Source organism: Larimichthys crocea, chromosome IX, assembly GCF_000972845.2.
Source record: "Larimichthys crocea isolate SSNF chromosome IX, L_crocea_2.0, whole genome shotgun sequence".
NCBI classification, from domain to species: Eukaryota; Metazoa; Chordata; class Actinopteri; family Sciaenidae; genus Larimichthys; species Larimichthys crocea.
Genome location: NC_040019.1, coordinates 9353040 through 9365096, shown reverse-complemented (window position 1 = coordinate 9365096; position 12057 = coordinate 9353040). Strand labels below are relative to the sequence as shown.

Sequence of the window (12057 nt, the reverse complement as noted above, 5' to 3'; positions counted from 1 at the left end):
TCATCAACCCCCATCTCAATTTTCAGCCCAGGCAACTGAAAATCCTTTACTGTTTGGTAGAAATGATACATTTCCACACAAATATACACACATACACATAAAATAAGTGGCTCAGTGCTCACCGCTTGAATTTTGTGAGCTGTTTGTGTCAACCAGACTAGACTGAATTGCACTTTCCAGTTTCCGCCTGAAAGGACTGCCTGTAAGTGAAAACGCAGGAGAAACAATGATTGACATGCCCGTGCTAAATAATGTGAATAATGTTCTTAATTTAAGCTATGAACATGCACACGCACACACACACAGCAGTTAAGATGGTGCAAAGTCACGATATGCAATTTCTTAATCTTTATTTTACTTTGCAGCATGCAAATCAATCACACTAACAGCTTTGACAAAAGGATCCAAATGCTCGTATTACATTTAAATATGGGTTTAATTCCTCCTCTTCATTCCATCTTTTTGACCCACTTCTAAGATGTGAGTGTGTGCCATGCTTTAAATAGTTCTTTACGGCAGAGTGCTTCTTAGCAGAAAGACGAGGGGGTCATGTACCACAAAATACAGTACCAGTTGGGAGAAAAATAATCATGGATTTATGACAGCTGGACAAACGTTTTGGTGTAGCAATACAGCAGAGTAACATAATCGAAAAATTGCCTGCATTGTTGACAATGTACTATATGTAATATACTAAAACAGCAGTCAGTCTTGTTTGCTTTTTTTTTTAGTTAATCTCTGAAAAAAAAAAGAAAAAAAGACAACAGCTTTAATGAGACTAACATTTGGTAAGAAATTAGGGAATCTGCACGGCCTGTATTAAATTTCATTTTAATGTTTTTAATCATAACTTTAATATGTTTTGGTGCTGGAGGCAATTAAAAAAGATTCATAACAAGGGAAAAAAAAAAAAAAAAAAACGCTTAATGTATCATCAGTGAAATTGTGCAATTAACCATTCACTAAAGGTTAATAGTTTCCAGCAGGGTTGCCACAAATACAGTGGCAAGGTGACCCAGAACCTTACATTCAATCTCTTAGGGTTCTCTTATATCCTGTTTCCACTGGCTCGGTGTAACACACTTCAGCCATAGTGAGTTATGCTCTTCCGAATTTTTACCACCGCTCACTGCAGGACAATGATATTTCTGTGACAGACCGTGCCCTTAAACTGGCTGCCATTTTAAAAATACATTATTTAACAGTACAGCCAATAGGTGTTTGGTTTCTGATCGTGTTCACTTGATTGTTTTCACATTTTATCAACATCAATCTCTGCTCGATTCTGACCTGATCCATTTCCAACGATATTACAATTTGTCATGTTGACACTCTGAGCCCTCAACAAAGCACTTAAGATCTACATCACTAGTGATAAATGAAATGGCAGCATTTATGTTTTAATTGTACATGGTCCCTAATAAACGTAAACAAAAAAACAAATATATCATGTCTATGATGTCTAAATATTATACTTAGCTCTCAGTAAAAGCTAAAACAAAAGATGCATGAGACTGAGTTTGATGAACATATTTCAATTAGTCACCAACCAGTGCAGAAACAACGTAATTATATATTCTTTTTTTGTTGATTGAAATGGGCTTTAAATTTTAAATATCAAAAGCAATATCAACAATTTCATAGTACCCAGGTTTTTGTAGGTCAGCTGTTGTAAAATATCCTTCTGTCATCTACTGACTCTGTGTGTTTGTTCCCCATGGCAAGTTACTGTTATTAAAATCTGTCCATGTGGCCTTAGTGTGATACATTCCAAAAGATATGACTGTTAAATCCACAACCAATCAAGTAACACTTGATTCTGTGTAGTTTATCTTTTTAAAGATTCATTTGAACATGTAATGACAGTTTTGAGGGTGTTAAACCAATAATCTGTTGATCTTAGAAATTAGGATTTGATAATATAAAACAATAAACAACGGCATAGCAAAGAATCGTAACAGCCTTTCTTAGCATTATACAATGAATCGACAAAACTACTAAAGAAATATAGAGTGAAAAAAATGATGCTTACTTTTGATCTTACCAGCCTGGCTGTGGCCAAATTTAGTCATATCCATGCTACCACATTCCTGTACCCGTGATGCCTTCATATCAAAGGAGCCTACATCAAGACACAGCAGATTCTCAGTACGGTCAATGATAGCTCATTTTGAAAACTAAATTCAAGATGTTGGCACTTCCTACAATAATGCATGTTTATAAGAGGTATTTACACAAACAAACAAAATCAGTAAAATAAATACATTTCTGAAGACATTTTCAAATCTAACACATCGTGGCTTCAGGCAGAAACTTAAAAGGGCTCACCCATTGGTGTGTGAAGAGCGACATGTTCCTGGTATGGGTTGAAATACTTGTACTGCTTCCCACAGAACTCACAAACATAGCTCCCAGTTTCTGTATTTAAGAAAACGCAAATTCAAACCTTTGTTTGTATCAAATTTAATGGTACTGGTGAAACCTGTGTGATATCAGTTAAGATCAGGTTTGGTGGATTAGTTGTGTTCAATTTAAAAAGAACAGAATCAGTCTGTTAATCATGTCTCATTTAACTATGGAGAGAACAGGTCCTAACAGAGTGGAGAAGAGGAAGGAACTGGTGATTTTGATCGTATCTTTTCCCGAATGAAATTTCCCATCTAAATGTTTACGTTTAGCAAGACCTCAATGTTAGAGAACATAAAACACACATGGGGTCTCCCCTGCATAGTGCGTGGAGGTTCACGCTATCCCCCCAATCATTAGTGCAGTGACAAGTGCAGGCTTCCCACCTGCGAACACTGCCAATTGTGTTTGAAGGGACACCCGCTGCCGTCGGTTGAACCCGCGGTCTCTGCGGAGGTGGGCGAGTGCTTTTTCCCCTGCGAAGGAGGACTTTTGGACTCATGTTCTGAAACCTTTCCAGTGTGGAGTTAGCTCATATGCTTAGCGTTATTTTCCTAAAATGGACCATCACCATGACTTAAGGTCGTTTCACTGCAAACTGTGTCCAATGCACTGAACTGGACACAGGTGGACCTGAAGCTGTTAAACTGTATGGCATGTTAAGAACAATCAAAAGGAATTATGGATGCACCTAAAAATATTAAGAAGTTTAATGCCAACTAAGAAAATATGTGAGCTCAGATTTCATATTTTCTCCTCTAAATAACCACTGGAATATAAACATGTAACAAATTCAAGCAAATTATTTTGAAGCAATGAGTTACAGTGACAAATGATCCCTATTTAATCTATTTCTTCTGGAGGGTATAATTTGCTGCTTAAGCTACTGAATGCATAGTACATTTTGTAATCTTGTTCTGCTATGGTATGTCTGTGGAACTCAAATAGTGCATCAAACAGTCTTACTTGGTCCAATTTTCTGGTAGGGTTCAACTGGCTCCTCCTCTTTAAGGCCATCCACAGGTAACACTACCTGTTCATATGGATCTAAGAGAGATGAGGAAGATGTTGGCAGATATTATATTTACATCATCTTTACATTTCAGAAATCTCATCCTGCTGCTTGTCGGAAGTTATTTTGAACGTGTGCATATTCCCTTAAACGGTGTATTTAAAAATTATGAAATGCTAAAAGAAAACACCTGATGGAACATCTCACAATTAATTAGAACTAGCAACAGGTTAGTAATATGACTGGGTCTAAAAAGAGCATCCCAGAGAGGCTTTCTGAAGTAAAGATGAGGAGGGGCTCATCACTCTGTGAAAGACTGCACTGGCAAATAGTGCACCAATTAAAGAATAATGTTTCTCAACGTGAAATTACAAAGATTCCTGGGATTTCATTGTCTACATTACATAACATCATTAAAAGATTCAGAATCTCTGTATGCAAGGGACAAGGTTGAAAAAACAATATTGGATGGCCATGATCTTCTGGACCGCAGATGGCACTGCATCAAAAACAGGCACGATACTGTAGTCGAAATGCTACCATGTAAAAAGGAAACTGTATATAAACCAGATACAGAAACCTTGCTTCTGCCTTCTGTGGGCCCTAACTCATTTAAGATAGATTGAGGCAAAGTGGAAAACTGTCCTGTGATCTTATGAGTCAAAATTTGAAATTCTGTTTAGAAATCATGGACGCCGCATCCTCCAGGCCTAAGAAGAGGGGGATCATCTAGCTTGTTATCGGCGCACAGTTCAAAAGCCAGCATCCGCGATGGTATGGGGGTGCATTAGGACGCATGGCATGATCGGTAACCTGCACAGTTGCGAAGGCACCATTAATGCTGAACGACATATACAGGTTTTGGAGCAACATATGCTGCAGAGTGGACACCATCTCAGGAACGACGGTTTTGCTTCGTGGGTGCTAAACTGGCCTGCCTGTAGCCCAAACTTGTCACCTATTGAAAATGTTTGGCACTTTATAAAACGTAGAAATACGATAAAGAACTTTTGAGCAGCTGAAATCCTGCATCAAGTAAGAATGGAAAAACATTGCCCTTTCAAGATTACAGCAAATGGTCTCCTCAGTTCCCAGACGCTTACAGAGTGTTGCTAAAAGAAGAAGTGATGCAAGAGAGTGGTAAACACGACCCTATCCCAACTTTTGAAACATGTTGCTGACATCAAATTCAAAATGGGCATTTTTTTCCCCAAAAAAAATCCTCCAAAATTTCTCAGTTTCAACATTTACTGAAATATATATGAGACATCATGAGTTGTCTTAGTGCTATTTTCAATTAAATGTGGGGTTTCAATGTTTTGCATCATCACATTTGTTTCGATTTACATTTTACACAGTGTGCCAACTTTTTTGGAAAAGGGGGTTATATAAACAGAAAAGATAACCAACAACAGCATCTATGCTTCTGTTCTACTTACAGTGCAGAGTGGCAAGGCCATTCTACTGTTCACTTACATATTTATACATTTTTTACCTTCCTAGCTATGACTTCAAATGGAGTGATAGTCTGTAGTGCTGGTAAGATGGGGAAAATGTGACATTTTGTCAAAGTATAGTGAATTCTGACATGTCTACCTCTGCTAAAGTGAAAACTACCCTGTCTGAAATGTATTTTACCTGAGATCAACTATTATTAAACATTTGATTTAATTTAGTCTATTTTTTAAGCAAGTTTCAAAGAAAAAAAATTGTTCAATTGGTTACCATCAACTGCATGCAGGTCACGGTGCTCCTGGAAGCAGCTGTAGTATTTATACTTCTTGCCACAGATGTCACAGGAGTAACGGAAGCTATCTGCAGATGAACAGACAGAGGGAGAGAGAGCAGCACTGTTTATATGTGACTAACATGCAGACAATGGATATTAATGGCACTGACAACCAGTATTTTGGGGATGACCAAAGCCAAAATTGCAAACTTGGTAGATAATAACTTGACAATATTTAAATAATGACGAAACCTTGCTTGAGTTGTGCAGAGTTTAAAGAACACCTCGTACCCCGAGGTGTTCCAATTAAGCATTTCATTGAGCCATACAAAGAGGAGGAGAGTTGTGATTTTAGTCATTCCGCATTAGAAAAATGGATAAATGAACAAAGAAATAAGATTAAAATACACAGGAAAAGATTTGATTGCTTTGGGACAGACAGACGGGGAGGCTAAATGAGATTAGATAAACAAGATAAATCGGCAGATGAATTCCTGGAGGGAAAGTGAGAGAAAAGTTAATAATGATTTGATTATTTTTAAGAGGGACACCTCCATATAAACAAAGCTAAAATAACAAGAGCATGCAAAACAAATTCCAATGCAAATTAGATCAACGCTCCGGTTTACATTTGAATTAAAACAGTCTGATAAAGTAGAATATAAAGTAGAGTCATTAAGAATAAAATAAGAATTTGACGGATTACACATATTGCTGACACATATTTTAAACTGGATTATTTGAACTGGAGTAACATATCATGCAAACGTGCATTTTTAGACGTGCATTAATTTTGCTTCTCATTTACACATTTATTAACTTTTAGCCACCTCATGCCAAGTGAGAGAGCCAAGAAAGTGAAAGGACTGGAAAGGACGTAGATTACGTGCTCTGCTTTTGCTAATTTAGTTGCAGAGGAAAGCATCGTGCAGCCAGGTGGCTGTTGACAAGAATTCAGTGAAGTGCCTCTTGACACACTACAATGAAATCCTGTCTGAAGGCAATCTGTTGCATAAACAGCACGACATAGGACAACTGTGAGACAAAGTCAATTTCTAACCTCCTTTGTCCAGTTGGTTCAGGTTTACTCTTCTCTCCATAATAATATTATGTCTGAGTGATGTTACCCCAGCAGAAGGCCCCTGACCTTAGACACCCATGTGACAAATGTTTTATCATTTAGCAGCAGAGCGACAACTTCTACATTTTCATTCCGACTCTGTTAATTCAATCAGCTGCATTCTTGGCTGGATTCCTGAGGTATCTCAAAGATGTGTTTAAACGCTATACAAAATACTTTACTTAAGTCTTCATAATCTTGGTCCACCCCACTGAGAAGCAAGAGAACATTTGTCAAAAAGAATTTTCAATATTTTGGAAACACAGTAAATGGCTGTCCCAGAAATGAGATATGAGGCTACATGGGGGCAGAGGAACACAGCTGATTCAAAACAACCAGTTTCTCCACTTTACAGCAGGAGGGTTCATGCAATTTATGCTTATTTGGCAACAAGAAAATACAGCTAAAAAAGCGATTATTAAGGTGCCCAACTGTAATTGCATTTATAACACCTTAAGGCTCTAATAGTATGCATATTCTATTCTACAATTTCCCCACAAATTAACATGATAAAAACTATTTTCCACAAATTAGTCAATTCCTGGCATTTTTTTGTGTGTAATTAAAGCTCACATAATATCATTGCTTCAAGCACAGGTGAGGACAAATTCAGAGCAAATCGACACAAATACAGTAACAACACAGATAGAACAGGTTGTGGATACACGATCCTTGCAGTTTGGACTCTTTACTGTGATGTTTTTGTGTCACTGGCTATTACACAGCTAAAGAGACCACTTCCACTTTATTTAAGTGACTCCCAAAAAAAGAAGTGCGAAAATATTTGACAGCGTTGCCCATCTTCTTATTTGGGTGTTTAAATAAAACACCCACCCACTAGCTGTGATGGATGACCTCGGAAAATTCTGTTATGGAGTGAAAACAAAATGCCAGTTTGCATTTTCATTTGAATAAGCACTACAAGCCATGAAATATTTCACATTCAAATTCAATGTACAGTTTGTATCACGTTTACACACGGTCTGCCGATTTATATTACCTTGCAGCGTGAATGTCATATTTCTATTCTATTTCTATGAAATGATGTCAGTGTGATCGGAACCTCATAGGATTCCCATCTCTGTGCAATGTTTGGCTGCCTGATGGTTTGAATAGATATGCGATCTATTAGTCAAACCAGACTTCCTGTATCGCATTGTTTTGTCTCACCGGTACCTGAAGCAATACACTCCTACCTACGCCTTCCTATTTTTTTTAAACGCAGGACTGTTTTTGGTCTTAACGCCCACTCAGTCTGAACTACGTAAACGTTTGTTCTAGCTGGGCTCTGAAAATACTCTCTTCAATTCCAAGAACTCCTCCACAACACTACAGCCGGTGTTGTCTTCTGCTTTTCAAAATACCCACACTCCTTTAATGCAGCAATCGTTTACAAACTATTCGAACTGGAAAAATCCGGGCTTATTATCAGTTTGCCTGGCTTCATTTTCCTCCGTCGGTTTCAAAATGCTGGCAGCATGGGATAATCTCGAGTAAGTTGCTATAGTAACCAATTATTAAGAACAATAATACCATATATTCACTTTGCTGCTCTAAACCTGAGCTTTAAACTTTTGATCACTGGTACTTAGAACCAATGTTATTCTTCCCAAGGCAATCATTCTATTTCTTATATGAAATATATATGAAATTAACTGCTATTGAAACAGGTTATAATTTGCCTCTGCTTGTTTCATCTTGCTGCCACATTCTTTTGGGGCCACTTGGATCGCTCACAGAAGCAAGTTATATTTAAAATATATTCATAAATTAGCATGCCAGTCATTATTAAGTATAAAGTCTGAATATGTGGTGTCAACCGAATTTTTCCACAGGATGTTCCATCCTCTCAACAATTTAATCTATCAGCATTTTTTTTTTTTTGTCACTGGCCTACTTATTAACAATATCACAGTCTTATTGGTTACACTGTTTATATTCCTCATGCAGCCAAAAAAGAAAAGAAAAATGTGTGTTTGCTTGTCTGCCTGTATAAAGACGATTACTCTGTCTTTTCCCCCTGCCATGTTGATACCGCTGCCTTTAAGCTATGTGCACATTCCTGTAATGATTGCTGAAAGTGTGTGTGGGACACTTTATAAATAACTCTCAAGTACTACTCCGAGGTAGGAGTATTTTTAGTCCTAATCAAATGTTCACTGTGATTTTAAGATACTCGATAAATACAGACCCTGGCAGCTCATTGCATACAATTAAAAGACCCCCCTATAAGTAGTTACAGCTTTATCAAAGTTAAATTGGAAGAACTGGTGTTGCCAGACAATGAGAATAGTGTGTCTTTTTTGGCTGTGAGGAGAGTCTTAAATTGGTTCCAGTGAGATAATTAAGTTAAACTTCAACTGAGCTAATATCATCAGCAAAATATCATTGTGATAATCAGAACATTGTGTCCACACATTGTAGGACTGTGCCGGAAATGCTGAGATTATGTTGGATGTTCCATTACAAGTACTTGATATTAGGATGTCACATGTGATGTGTGATGATGTTAAGGAGACGCGACGGGTGGGGGAGAGGAAGGGGGAAAAAGAGAGTAAATAATCTGGCTTTTAGCCTGCTACATCATGGAGACAAACAGTGTCTTCAGTTATGTCTGTTAAATGAGCCAAGTATGAAATAAACAGCTTGTGTTGGCATGCTAATAAACTTAATTGTGTTTACTGGATGAGTGTGCAAACGTGTACTCACTGTTGGGTGTTGGTGGCAGACCGTCTCCAACCATGCTCTCTGATTCTATCGGGGGGGGAAGAAATAACAAATCTGTAAATAGATCAATGAGTGCTCACGAATTCCAACTCGCACCAAAACAATCCAGATAAAATTAATAAAATACAATTTTTGGCCAAAACAGGACATGTATGACTCATGTAGAGGAAGTGAATCATTTCAGGACTGTCAAGAGAGAAAAACAAGGCAAGCAATCAGTTATTTATTGGCTTTTTTGTAAAGACCAAACAAAAACTGAACAACACGTTTTGGGCGCAGAGTGGTCGCAAGCTGCCACATGCACGCTGTCTTTATTGGGAACAATTGACAAAAAAAAAATGCTGGCACGCAGTATGGACACAAGCCCTTAGTGAGCACTTCTTCTTTGCCAAGATAATCCATCCACCCGACAGGTGTGGCATATCAAGATGCTGATTAAACAGCATGATTATTGCACAGGTGTAAACCAGTCAGTAGGGTATCTGGTGTGACCGCTGTTTTCCTCATGCAGCGCGCAGACATCTCCTTTGCATAAAGATGATCAAGTTGTCGATTGTAGCTGGCCTATTCCTCTTCAATGGCTTTGTGAACACTCTGCCAAAAACACCAATCCTGATCATCCCAAACTCAATGGGCGACATGTTTGGTGAGGACGCAGGCAATGCCAGAACTGGGGTGGTTTTTTTTGCAGCTTGCAGGAATTGCATATAGATCCTTGCATCATGTGGCAGTGCATTTTTATTATCATGAATGGCACAACAAAGGGCCTCAGGGATCCTGCCACAGTAACTCTCTGCATTCAAATTGCCATCAATAAAATGCAACTGTGTCCTTTGTCTGTGTTTCTCAGATTTAGCACAGGCTCAAAAAAGTGTTTTTTTTAAATGCCAAAAATAACAGGAAATATCACGTTTGTGTGTGTCTGTGCTCGGCTGTTCTGAAACATGAATTAATCTCTGTGTTCTTGTCTGGGGAACTCTTGGATGGTGCAAGATGGACTTCACTTTAGCTAACCTGACCGTGGTGTCACTTAAAAATAAATTAACCTTTTTCTCCAAAACCAAGAGCCAAGCAAGGAAATGATACCAGGCAGAACTCAAGTTTCACTTGTATTTGCCTACAGAGCTATCTTTAGTGCACCACTGAAGAGAGAGAAAAACCAAATGCTGGAAAGTCAGCTCAGTGAATCATTAACAAAAGGGACCACGAGTCAGTTGGTCGGTTCATTTAAAAAAAAAAAGGGAAAGAAAAAAAAAACTTAATTTTTTGGGACCGATGAGGGTTAATTAGCTAAATTTAATCTTTGTGAACTTCACTTTGGCAACTGAAATAGCTCTTGCATAGAGTAAACTTGCACAACACTGATTTGAACTGTGAACATGGTTTGAATGCGATTTCTCCACCATGAATAGGGTACAGGGTTACATCTCACTACAACCCATCATTGCTTTTGATAGCAATATAAATCTATCTATACTTTTAATAGGGGAAAACAGATCTTAGGAACAAGCTGCAAAGAGAGCACTTAAGAGTGGATAAAGATTTTAATACATTTCCATATCATCATGCCATGGTGAAGTCCTTTGCCAAGCCAAAGAGGATAAAGTAAAGCGATGACTTGTGTACATGTACAAACTTATCCTTTTGATTACTTTAATCACTACTTAATAATACTTTATTTATTTGGTATATTCAAGATCCAAAACATTTAAAACATACCACCAAGCCAGAAAAAAGATTGAGGGAAAAAGCTGTGCCCAGATTATGCTAATGCCAGCCCATACCATAACCCCATTGCCACCACTCTGTTCACAATGTTGTCATATACACTATCTGCCATCTGCCCGGTACAGTGAAAACCAGGATTTATCCTTGAAGAGAACACTTCTTCAAAGTGGCAGCCACTATTGAAGCTGAGCCCACTCAAGAACAACAAACTACAGAGAGGTCAACACCCCAGTGAAGACGACAAGCACTCAGATGCGCTTCCCTGAGACAGTTTCTGACAGCTGGTGCAGAAATTCTCTTAGCAAACCAACTGTTGAATTAGATTTACAGGTGGCTGGTCTCAGACCATCTTGCAGGTGAAGAAGTCAGATGTAAAGGTCCTGAGCCGGCATGGTTACACGTGATCTGTGGTTGTAAGGCTGGATATTGCAAAATTCTCAGAAACGCCATTGGAGATGATTTATGTTAGTAAAATGAACAGCTCTGGTGGATATTCCTGCAGTCAGCATGCCAATTGCACACTCCTTCGAAACTTGCTACATCTGTGGCATTGTGCTATGTGATAAAACTGCATTTTTGTGGCTTTTTATTGTGATCAGTCCTAGGCGCACCTGTGCAATAATCATGACATTGAGTCAGCATCTTGATATCCACACCTGTCAGGCGGATGGATTCTCACCAACACGGATTCAAATAAATTTGCTAACAAGATTTAAGGAGCATTAAACATCACAGAAAGTTTTAGATCTTTTATTCATTAAAAATGGAAGCAAAAAGTTTAAATTATATTTGTGTTTAGTGTACATTAAAAAAAAAACATCTTACCTCTGTGTGCCCTGACGTGTGTCTGAAAGCAGTTATAATACTTGTATTTCTTCCCACAAACCCCACATACATAGGAACCTGCACAAGAATTCAAAACAGTGTCAGAGAAACAAAGTTACAGTATCATCAGGAGCACAAACCCGTTTCCAAAATAGAAAACAACATGTGATGTGCAATACATTGAGTCTTGATATTTCATTGAAAATAGCAGAAAGACAACTTGATTGAGAAATTTTATTATTTTTTGGAAACTCGTTGAATTTGATGCCAGCAACAGGTTTAAAAAGAGTCGGGACAGTTGTAACAAAAGACTGGGAGAGTTGTGAAATGAAAGGTTAATAGGTCTTTCTGAAGTAAAGATAGGAAGGTGTTGCACTATAAAATAAGAATGTTTCTCAACTTAACATTGCAAAGAATTGGGGGATTTCATTGTCTATGGTACATAATATCATTTAAAAATATGAAGAAATGTTGCCATGTCCTGTGGGCCTGAGCTCATTTATCATAAGA

At 38.0% G+C, this 12057-nt stretch overlaps 1 protein-coding gene across 5 annotated transcripts in view; it reads right to left on the bottom strand.

Annotated features, from left to right (window-relative positions):
* znf618 (zinc finger protein 618) overlaps nucleotides 1-12057 on the bottom strand; it is a 39852-nt gene that overhangs the window by 10424 nt on the left and 17371 nt on the right. For 3 of the 5 annotated variants that reach the window (XM_019274103.2, XM_019274102.2, XM_019274101.2), the window contains exons 3-10: nucleotides 11548-11625; nucleotides 8977-9021; nucleotides 5144-5233; nucleotides 3373-3453; nucleotides 2793-2882; nucleotides 2329-2418; nucleotides 2033-2122; nucleotides 123-200 (exon numbers count right to left, since the gene is read on the bottom strand). In XM_019274103.2, coding sequence (XP_019129648.2) covers nucleotides 123-200; nucleotides 2033-2122; nucleotides 2329-2418; nucleotides 2793-2882; nucleotides 3373-3453; nucleotides 5144-5233; nucleotides 8977-9021; nucleotides 11548-11625 — 642 coding nt within the window. The remainder of the gene's footprint in view (nucleotides 1-122; nucleotides 201-2032; nucleotides 2123-2328; nucleotides 2419-2792; nucleotides 2883-3372; nucleotides 3454-5143; nucleotides 5234-8976; nucleotides 9022-11547; nucleotides 11626-12057) is intronic. The other 2 variants (XM_019274105.2, XM_019274104.2) reach the window with 1 other exon arrangement.